The sequence below is a fragment of the Mirounga leonina genome, unplaced genomic scaffold, assembly GCF_011800145.1.
Source record: "Mirounga leonina isolate KUSES-001 unplaced genomic scaffold, KU_Mleo_1.0 Mir_197, whole genome shotgun sequence".
NCBI lineage: Eukaryota > Metazoa > Chordata > Mammalia > Carnivora > Phocidae > Mirounga > Mirounga leonina.
The window spans coordinates 11487097-11498279 of NW_023270494.1; the positions used below are offsets into that span (position 1 = coordinate 11487097).

Here is an 11183-nt window from a genome sequence, read left to right on the forward strand (position 1 = left end):
GGCCGGAGACAGACGACTGATTCCGCAGGCGCCAGCGCCAACAGCTTTTCAGACTCGCTTATTTCTAGACCGTGGAAAATACGAATTCTCTTCACTCTTACCTTGTTAAGCATTTGCAAAGCAAGCTCTGCGTGGATTGGTTACGGACTGAAAAGCATTTCTCAAGACAAGATTTGCCTGTAGTACATAAAATTTCGTTGCAGTAAACAGATTATATTCTTAAATTCAACCCTAAGAAATTGTCCAGAAGTAAATACGATGCATTATACACAAACGATGATTGCTGAATAAATGCCGGTCACGTAAAACTCTTGTCCAACTTTTAACAGGACTGATTTGATTCTTTAAATAGAAGACTTTTCTCCTCGTCTCTCGGTGCAGAGTAGGTACAAATGGACTTTATGTCTTGTCCAGATAACCGCACCCCCTGATTCACACACCTAGCCAAATCTGTGTGTAGGTCTGTAACTCCTGCTGTCCTCTAGGGCAAAACTTGCGCTTACCTTGTGGGAAAACAGAAGAAACCTGAACACAGTGGGCAATGATAGTACAAGGAAATAAAACAACAGAATCCGTACAAGTCCATGCTCCCTTGGGTTCTCTTCTCATAGGAGAACGACCAAGTGTTCGCCCTTCGATGAGTTTGAACACAAATCATTTTTCTAAATGACCTTAAGAGGTCTCATCAAGTAAGAAAGTGAATGTAGTAAGGGAAAGCATGGATCCAGTTAGAATATGTGCTTTAAACCACACTGCAAAAATAAATAAATCACTGCATAAATAACAGGGAATTTAGGTTCCAAACTTCAAAATTTAAAAATACTAAGTTCTCACACTTCAGTGTCTTGTCAACGGCGTGTCCTGGGTTTTGCCTTTTGCTTTCGGTTGGTGAGAGGGTCTCGCCTAGGCTGTGTGACGTGTTGGGGTTTAGTGCCTTCCCTGTGGGCGTCTGCCTTCCTCATCTGGTTGGCGTGTCCTCTCTCCCGCCACAGGCGGTCAGCTCTGAGCCTGGGCAGTCTGGGGCGACGGCACCCCTCCGCCACCGGCTTTGTTCTGTTTGGTTGGGGTTTTGTTTGTGATGTGGTTGCCAGGAGACGTGTTATGGGGAGAAAACAGAAATATTTCAGAAGTAAAAAAAAAAAAAATACCTGTAAGTTTTACCCTCCAGGTGAAGATGGGAATGTGGGAAAACGCAATCTGCTCACCAGCATTCAATCATATGATCTGACCTAAGTCCTAGATTTCTGAGATACACTGATCTCAAAAAGTCTGCGGTCTTCATCCTGTTCCCCACGGAGGAAACCCAACTGATGTTCACAGCCTGACAGGCCAACACGGGCATTCCTGACCCACCAACGGGACGCCCCGTCAGACTCTCCCGCTCAAGTAAACACGTCACAATGCAAAGTGAGAATGATACTATTGTAGGAATAAACCTAACACCTGCTCCAAGCCTACAGGAAAAGTGCCACACTCACAAACATAAGGCCCATTGTACCGAATTATGAGCAAGACCCTTCACAAATACTATGTCTGTCGTACAAGTCCCGTTTCACTTGTAAATATTCTTGAGAGGAGGTCACATTTTATAAGCTGCCGAAACCCCATGTGAACCATTGCTTCTTTCAGGTTCAAGGGGACAACCAGCAAATACAAGGGAGATCAGGCAGCCCCCCTGGGAAGGAGAGTCCACAGATGAGGGATCTAGAGGAGGCAGCCCACCTCTTCTAAGAAATGAACCAAAAATCACCCCCTGGAAATTATGTTCCTTGGAAATCCTTTCTTGGGACACATACAGCGATTTTTGTATTTACTTATCTGCTAGTCCTAGCTCTCTTGTGAGACATAAACATATTTCAAGAATGGAAATGATGTGCTTGCTACCACGGACCAGGGTACTAAGACAGAAGAGAGAGGGTTTATAGTTCTTAGCATTCCAAATAAGCCTCATTTCAAAGTTCAGGTGCTTTAAAGAAGGTTCCATTCTGTTACTTGACACAGGGCAGAATCAGTAAACAGTCTGTTCTAATGAAGTACTGCATTCGAGTGAAAGCATAATGCGCAAGGTGTTTATTGTAATTACTCCTATGTGAAGGTCCTCATTTTTGGACAACAGCAAGGCATTTTATTATCCACTCTTTCCACTCCTTAAAGGCTTCCACGGGTTTTGGTAAATTCACATTATCTTCCTGACTGTGTTCCGGGCCGACTCCAGGGGTGTCAGCAGACTCATCTTCAATCCACTTCACCAGCGCCTTGAAAAACAAAATCCAGATTCACATGTTAACAAATCAGGGCAAAACAGTCTGAGGCAGGAGAAACACGTTGGCTTCTAAATCACGTTATCTCAGTGACTTTTTATTACCCCGGGAAGATGTTCCATCTGATAAAGATGCTTGTGAATATGAAACAACACATACTGGGTGAAGGAGCAGTTACCAAAAATATACAACCTACGATTACAAATGATGGTCAGAAGTGTGTAGAGGAGGGAAGATGAAAGAGAAACGCACAAATCCTCACAGGTTTTCCTGGATGGGAAGATTATGCTTTTCTCAACGTGCCGAAGGTTCCACAGGGCCCTGGGCAAGTAAGTGCTTTGGAGCTGGTGTGGAAATGGGTCGCCATGTAAGCGTGCACATAGGTGTGGACAGACACATGTATGTAAAGATCCCTGCGTGAGCAGTCACACCCACAAGGAGGTAGGTGAGGACTACGGACATGTTTGTGGGCATGCGTGGACATGCACACACGCACCAAGATTACGTACTTTCCCTCTTCCTCCTTAAAGAAACTCCTCCTTTCCTCTGAGTGAAGAGCATACCCCTGTCCCGTATTTGGCAAGATAAAGCATCTCCACATATACTTGTGGTTTTAAAAAATAATGAACTCTGCCACACACATCAACATTCAGCCTGTTCGCTCAAGTCGAGCGAAGGGGGACTACAGGTGGATAACCTCCTCCACCGTCTCTCACTGAACTGCAAGTGTAAGGCACCCAGAGACAAGGCAGTTTTTAAGAGGAGATTTCTTTGCGTGTTTTTTGTTGTTTTTTTTTTAAACCACAGCTTCCTGCTTATCTCGGCACTAATTTCCTCTGATAAATTACAGCTCCCGAGAAGGGCCTAATAGAAAATGGCAGTTTGCTACTTATATAACCACTTCCCCCCTTCTTTTGCTTCCCCTCGCTTACTTGGTATCTCTCTCTTATGTTGAAGCCCACAGCGCACTGCAGCTTGCGTAAACAGATAGGGCAGAGGTTGAGGGGGCGCCGGTCAGCCTCTTCCAAGTGGTTGGAGCCTTGCATGAGGCATGCAAGCCACTGGCAGTGTCGAAGTCCGAATATGTGTCCGATCTCATGGGTTAAAGTCTGCAAGACATTCGCAGCAAGGCTTTATAGCGCCACCATCATCGAAGAGTCACACCTGCCTTCTTTTTCTTGCTTTTCCAAGAAACAAATTTAGAGGAATCAACTCCCTTCCCAAAGACTTAATCCTCGGTTTCCCTAATTGTCTTACCGCCTTCCTTCCTATACTTAATTACTTCCCCCGGAGCAGGGTTTCTCAGCCTTGATACATGTGACATGTTGGGTGGGACCACTCTTTGCGTCAGCACGGTGGCGGTGGGGGGAGGACACAGCTGTCCTGCGCACTGTAGGATGCTTAGCACCATCCCCAGCCTCTACCCACTATACCAGGAACACCCCCCGCCCAACTGCAACAACCGGAAGGGTCTCTCGACATTGCCAGAAGTCCCCGGGTGGCCAAATCAGCCCCGGTGGACAGTTGTTGCTGTAGACCAGAGGGTGGGACGCCTGTTAGGCTTCAGATTCCGGCCCTTCCCCCACAGATGCCGAGTCAGCAGGTTTGGGAGGACGGGGGCTCAGCCTGCATGTTACCGGGCACGCCAGGTGACACTGATGCGGGGAATACACTCTGAAAACACTGTAGCTCTCAAACCCTAAGGAGGGGTACTTAGGAAAACAAAACTTCCCAGCTGCAGGTAAAGCCTCTGTCTCTGGCTACAGAGACTGAGGGGGGGGACACGACGATAACGGACTGGAAATCAGGAGATGGGCTTTCCGAAGAGCAGGGGTTGGGGAGGAATCAGGAGCTGTGAGCAGAACTAACCGCAGCAAAAGGCAGCTTTGGGCCAAGAGGAAGCCGTCCTCAAGACACCTGAGAGCAGAGGCCTCTAAGAGCCGCTTTACGTGATAACCACGACAGCTTCAACAAGTCAGTTAGCTTACTCATAACAGAATTCTGGAATTAAACTAGTGGCGAGGATGTGGGTACAGCCAAGGCTGCTTGTTGCTACTAATCGGACAAAAGCCAGCACGGATGCTGTGAATTTCAGGATTAAGGTATCCATTCTAATCCTGTTTCTGTTGATAACTTCAGTCAAACAATATCCACCAAAAGTACACAAGCAATACAAACTCATTTATAATAAGACCTTAAGGGCTATTGATAGACAATTCAGGGAATTAAGAGCTCTTTAAAAAACATTCCTGTTGGGGCGCCTGGGTGGCTCAGTTGGTTAAGCGACTGCCTTCGGCTCAGGTCATGATCCTGGAGTCCCTGGAGCGAGTCCCTGGAGCGAGTCCCTGGATCGAGTCCCTGGATTGAGTCCCACATCGGGCTCCCTGCTCGGCGGGGAGCCTGCTTCTCCCCTCTGACCCTCCCCCCTCTCATGTACTCTCTCTCTCTCATTCTCGCTCTCTCAAATAAATAAATAAATCTTAAAAAAAAAAAAAATTCCTGTTGGATTTCTTTTTTTTTTTTTTTTTAAGATTTTATTTATTTGAGAGAGCGAGAATGAGAGAGAGAGAGAGTACATGAGAGCGGGGAGGGTTAGAGGGAGAAGCAGGCTCCTCCCCGAGCAGGGAGCCCGATGCGGGACCCGATCCCGGGACTCCAGGATCATGACCTGAGCCAAAGGCAGTCGCTTAACCAACTGAGCCACCCAGGCACCCTCTTTTTTTTTTTTTTAAATGACTCACCTTACAGGAACGAAGCAGCAAAACACTGGTCACTTCAGGAATATAATAGTTATCAAAAACGGAATAGTCGCTTGAAGATACTTTCTGCAGCTTGTTCACTTTGCCTTCATAGTGTGAACTGCAAAAATCACTACCATACCTGGCAAAGCTGAATATCCCCACACCTAGAAAAGGAGGACAAGCAACATCAGAACGGGAGTAAGGTTCCTGAATGGAAAACCAAAAAAGAGAGGCTGTTCGCGCGTCTAGTCATTGGGTGCAAATCTGTGGTACTACGTTCACGGTCTAATACGCTTAAGGTTTGCCAAGACAAAGGAGGGCCTTTGCTCCAGATTTCCCCACCAAAATCTTCTGCTATCCACACTGCCCCGCCCTGTAAGACTCAAGGGTCTTGAGATCAAATTCTTGAGAAATAGAAAGTTCTAGAATTTCCCCCCCACACACACAATTAGTCTTTTTTCTCAGAGTAACCCAAATCAAGGACTCCAAGAGGAGTGAGGAAAAATGGTGACACACATACCACGCATCCATGACTTTACTCTTTAAGAACACAATAAACAGACCTCTAGGTCCTACAGCTCAGTGAGGGTTCCTTCACTGCCCTGATGCGTGGAGACCATGTTGGACACCATGCCTTCCCACAGAACACCCACCCCCCTCCCCCTTCTCACTCAGAGCACGACTCTATGTGGCTGCCTTCGGGTGACCAGAAAAAACACCCTTGTAACTGACTTCCTGTTACACCAAAGCTTCTCTCAACCATCCCTGCACACATGAGAACAGGGTTTGCTGCACAATACATTCTAAAGGGCATGGTTTTATAATGTGACTTGTTTACGTTGTCATTTTTTTATGCCTATTTCCGCTGTTATCTGAAAGTAATAAGGCATTTTTTTTTGTTAAAGAAATGAGTTCACAGTCTGTCCGATCCAACTTGATCCAAAGAGAATGCTCCTCACCCCACCCTTCAAAGTGTCACCTTATATTTGATATTTATTTATTTAATTTTTTTTTTTAAGATTTTTTTATTTATTTGAGAGAGAGAATGAGAGAGAGAGAGCACATGAGGGGGGAGGGTCAGAGGGAGAAGCAGACTCCCCGCCAAGCAGGGAGCCCGATGCGGGACTCGATCCCCAGACTCCAGGATCATGACCGGAGCCGAAGGCAGTCACTTAACCGACTGAGCCACCCAGGCGCCCCTTATATTTGATATTTAGAGAGAGAGCGCATTCTGAAAGTTAAGGAAAAACAAACTCATGTCACAGCTGACCTCCTCTATCCTCTGGCCAACCAAGTGTGGGCATGATTTCACTACAATACCGTGAGCAAGAACATTTTTTCCTTCTAATAACCCTACGGATGGGAGATTATTTTTAGTAATTATATATTTCTCCATTTTAAAATCCCCATCTTTATAAACTTGGGAAAGTACAGTCACTTATAGTAAGATCCTATCTCACTGCATGGCAGATCAATGCTGCTAGCTTACACCTTCTTTAGACCATGTAATATTTAAGAAACTTACTAAAAAGGGGGGGGGGCTTAAAGTAGAAACATTTTAGGAGAATGCCTCCTGGCCTCCTCAAACCTGCATAAGATAAATTAGCTAGCAATGTCTAGATAAACTGTTTTAACATTTTTTTTTAATGTTTCCATCGCTGTCAGATTAATTATAAAAGGGGAGATAAAAATTTAGCTCATAAAAGTTTATTTCTGATAGGGGCGCCTGGGTGGCTCAGTCGGTTAAGCGTCTGCCTTGGGCTCAGGTCATGATCTCAGGGTCCTAGGATCGAGCCCTGAGTCCTCCCAGTCCCCATGTGGGGCTCCCTGCTCAGCAGGGATGTCTGCTTCTCCTTCTCCCTCTGCCACTCCCCCCCAGCTTGTGCTCTCCCTCTCTAATAAATAAATAAAATCTTATTTTAAAAAAGCTTATTTCTGATAGAAAGATAGCTCTTTTTTTTTTTTTTTAAGATTTATTTGACAGAGAGAGACACAGTGAGAGAGGGAACACAAGCAAGGGGAGTGGGAGAGGGAGAAGCAGGCTTCCCGCCGAGCAGGAGCCCGACGCAGGGCTCGATCCCAGGACCCTGGGATCATGACCTGAGCCGAAGGCAGACGCTTAACGACTGAGCCACCCAGGCACCCCAGAAAGATAAGCTCTTACAAAAATCAGAAAGACAGCCATGGCCAGAGTGTCCAATAGAGTGTGTTGATGGGGGATGGGGGTGCTCTAGGAATGTAAATGGAGAAGTCACCAAAGAAGGAGTAGAGGGAAGAAGAGGCTCTATGGTGCCCTGGGCTCCCACCTCTAATGAATGTCTCAGAAAGAGAAATGTCTAATAGAAAGAAACATTTGTTAAAGACAGGGCCCACCCCCAACAAACCCTGAGGTTAATGTAACACCTGGACAGTCCACGAACCAGTACTCTGAAAGCAAGGTCCCGGATACCTACTCCCTATCCCCAGAGTGCTAAGGGACGACCACTCCCCTTAGTGCTTTGGACTTTCCCTTCCAAACCTGTCAGATCCTAGGGGATGAGGGTAGAGAAATTACAGCAAAAATGGAGGGGTGGGGGGAAAAGTGGAGAGAAGGCAAAAAGAAAAAAAAAAAAAGGCAAAATTGGATTTGCTTCCAGATCCTTTCCTACCCTATTACCATGCAGAATTCCTAATGAATCAAGTTTTACTATATCTCAAATCGAAAACTGAAGGTGACTTTTTATAAAAGTAAAATAACAAAATGTCATGAGACACAGGATAAGAAGCTTACACACTTGTAAGTCAGCCTATGGTTACTCTATCTAGATAAGAGAACTAGGAGAAGAATTGAAAAACAATTAGCAAGATTTTCACTTACCTTAATGATAGTACAAACATCCCTAAGGTCTTTAATTCACCTTGCCCCTGAATTACTGACATTTACCATCTGTTGTGCTGAACATCTATATGATGTTGGCATATAGACAACACTTTTTATGTATCAGCACTGTTAGGTAAACTATCTTAAAAGGACTCTCTGAAATAGGTATCATTGGCCTCAAAATCATGTAGGTAGTGAAGGGCTCATCAGATGGATCATCAGAATCCATCCACAGCATACTACTTCCCGAGCACAGCACGATGCACCAGAAATATTATGGTCCTAAGTATCAAAATGATAATTGGCTGGGATTTCTTCCCTTTATCAACAGTTTCAAATATTCTCAAGTTGAGGAAATTTCTACTAACAATGTCAAAAAGGAATACCATCTGTCAAAGAGGCCTGTCCAAAGACAAAATTCCAGGAGTCTCGTGGGTAAAGATCAATCATTGTTATTCCCACAATACAGAAGGCATCTCTAGGTTTCTTCCTTTTTAAGAACCTCAGGATGTGCCCTATTTGGAAAAAAAAAAAGTACGTGTGAGATTATATATATATATATATATATATATATATATCTCCATACATGTATCTATCTAATATCTCCTTTACTCAATTTAAATTGTAAAGTTGTTTAATTCACCTGCATGAATTTGTAGGTTTTGTGTGTTATCATTGATTCTAAAGGAACACCTCGTTACAGAGACAGGAACCGGTTCTAGGAGTTTCACTGTCAAGCCATAGAAAAATGCTTCACAGTAGCCCTTGAGCCACTTAATATATTCTTCACTGATAATTCTGGTGTTTCCTAGAGATCCTAGAAGATGGAAAAAATATAAGACAGACTTTAAGATGATTAAACATTCAGTCTATCTCATTCTATAATTAGAAATTTGGTATTAGAGGGGCGCCTGGGTGGTTCAGTTGGTTAAGCAACTGCCTTCGGCTCAGGTCATGATCCTGGAGTCCCAGGATCGAGTCCCGCATCGGGCTCCCTGCTCAGTGGGGAGTCTGCTTCTCCCTCTGACCCTCCCCCTTCTCATGTGCTCATTCTCTCTCTCAAATAAATAAATAAAATCTTAAAAAAAAAAAAAGAAATTTGATATTAGAAGCAAACTAACTCCAGATTTTCAATAAACCTTTACCACTCATTGATGTGAACATGAATTACAAAGAAACAAAATGTCCCCTTTTAAGGCGATTTGGGTACAAAACTTCCACCACTGTAATGAATGTCAAAAAATGATCCTAAAACTGCCCACTTGAATGAGAACAAGTGGGCTCTCCCTGGCAACAGCCCCGTTGCAAACCAACCCAAAGCCAGCATGTTACCAATGTATACCAATGCACTGTATATAAATACTGCGTTTGTCTGGAGACGGTGCCTTTCTAGAAGGATCGCTGAAAAACTGTTCGAAGTCCTGGGGAGGCTCGGGATGGGAGGTGATCCAGTCTGATTCCGAATGCAAGGTAATGGGTCCAAACAGATCATTGCCTGGCTTGAAGGCTTTGTTTAGCAAACGCCGTTCGCCAGCATCTAACTGCTCATACTGTGACACAAGCGTTGGGTTCTTTGAGATGAGAGCTGTTTTTAGAGTCTGTTCAGAGTGCTGTACTGTTTGCATCTACCAGGAAAACACAAGTAATCAAATATACAATGCATATCCACTCCGGTGACTTTAATCTGCCTATCTTCCACATACATCTCTAATTTCTCCCTAGAATAGAAAAACTGATTGCTTTTTTGTTGTTACTATTATTCGTACCAAATAACTGTTTTTCTTCCCCATTTCCAATCAATTTCTTGGGGAGGGTATCTGAAAAAGTGAAAAGAAAAATCATGACGTTCATTCCTCCTTCTCTTACGGAACCTGCTCCCGTTTTAAAAAACCATTAAGAGAATGACCTGATTTCCTGTTTCCTTCTGTCCTTGGGGCAACAATATTATGAACTGACTCATTAGGGCCACATGAAAAATATTCATCTTTTCCAAGGTGACTCAAAGATATTCCAGACCACACAAAAAGAGAACTGAGGTAAGTCCTGCCATTTCTGTAATTTAACTGCAGGCTGGTAACAGACCTCATACACTGAGGTTTATTGCCTCAAAGTCTTGTCACCCTGGGGAGGACATCAGGTGACTAATCAAAAGCCAGACTCACAATGACAGGTCTCTTCCATTCACATCATGTTCCTCTGTAGGGGTGTCATTCTTTCTTCTAAATGCGTCAAACAGCTGTTCCACCACGAGGCTTTTGGAGTTAGAAAAGGAAAAAAAAAAATGGACTTCACTCTGGAACCTATCATCTTTCCTAATTCTCTAGATTTTTTTCCAGTTTAATGATTGACAATTGACGGGAATATTGAAGCTGACGTCTGTTCTGGTTGGACATCAGAATCCTGGGTTTCCAGAGCGAGGACGAAATTCCCAAACGGAGGTCACTATTGTTAAAGCTCTGATATGTGCATAAGATCGTCCTCACTGCTCCCCAACTGGGCTGACAGTTCACTTCTCCTACAGGACAAAATATCAAGCAAAATGTGCCCTCCTGTATCCTACCTACCTTTAGGGAGGTAGGCTCCCATCGAAGTTTTTGCCTTACAAGGACCTGCATGCCTGGGCCTGGTCGGGAAAGTGCTGTGCGGGGCGCCTTCCCTAATATTAAAAAGGCAGTGTGAAAGGTCGGCCTTCGGCCAGCCTCCCAGGTCCCCTCTGGGTGGAACCGCGGGAGGCAGAAGAGGATCACTCCTGTGGGTTGCCTGCCCGCAGTGCCCAAACCAGCACATCCTGGGCAAACCTGGACAACTTGGCCACCCCCGCTGGTTGCTATAGAAACCCGCACCTTGGGCTGGGGCCCGTGCAACCGCGACCCGGCCCCTGGCTGGGGCGGAGTGGGGGAATCCCCCGGGGAGTCTCGCTTCGTCTTTCCGCCCGGAGGAAGCCTCCTCAAAGGGCCTTGCTCCCCGGAGACGCCCCCGCCCCCGCCGTCCTCCCCGGCTTCCGCCGCAGCGGCCCCGCCCACATCCTCACCCCTCCCCACCGACGGCGACCGTCCCCATCCTCCACCACCAATCCCCCAACCCGGGGGGCCACGGCCCGTATCTGACGGCTCCACCGCACTGCCCTCACCCCGCCAGGCCCGGACACCGCCCGCCTCCAGCGGCGGCCTCCGCGCGCCCGCACGTCTCGCCCTACTCCGTACCGCGGCCCCCCGCCCCCCGCCGGCGCAACGCCACGCCCCATCGCGCCACGCACCGCTCCGCCGCTCCGTCGCGCCCCGCCCTGCCCCGCCCCCGAGCCGCACGCCCCGCCCTGCCCCG

General features: G+C 46.2%; 1 protein-coding gene across 12 annotated transcripts in view; it reads right to left on the bottom strand.

Moving 5' to 3' along the window:
• Positions 1-1550: 1550 nt before the first annotated feature.
• Positions 1551-11183, bottom strand: part of AMZ2 (archaelysin family metallopeptidase 2) — a 10182-nt gene continuing 549 nt past the window's right edge. Inside the window, exons 1-10 of one of the 12 annotated variants that reach the window (XM_035026187.1) lie at positions 10993-11085; positions 10427-10518; positions 10025-10114; positions 9629-9679; positions 9205-9487; positions 8506-8679; positions 8249-8377; positions 5003-5166; positions 3194-3370; positions 1551-2255 (exon numbers count right to left, since the gene is read on the bottom strand). In XM_035026187.1, coding sequence (XP_034882078.1) covers positions 2100-2255; positions 3194-3370; positions 5003-5166; positions 8249-8377; positions 8506-8679; positions 9205-9487; positions 9629-9652 — 1107 coding nt within the window. In that variant the 5' untranslated portion in view covers positions 9653-9679; positions 10025-10114; positions 10427-10518; positions 10993-11085 and the 3' untranslated portion in view covers positions 1551-2099. Of the gene's footprint in view, positions 2256-3193; positions 3371-5002; positions 5167-8248; positions 8378-8505; positions 8680-9204; positions 9488-9628; positions 9680-10024; positions 10115-10426; positions 10519-10705; positions 10820-10992; positions 11086-11183 lie in introns of those variants that run through there. The other 11 variants (XM_035026190.1, XM_035026189.1, XM_035026194.1 and 8 more) reach the window with 11 other exon arrangements.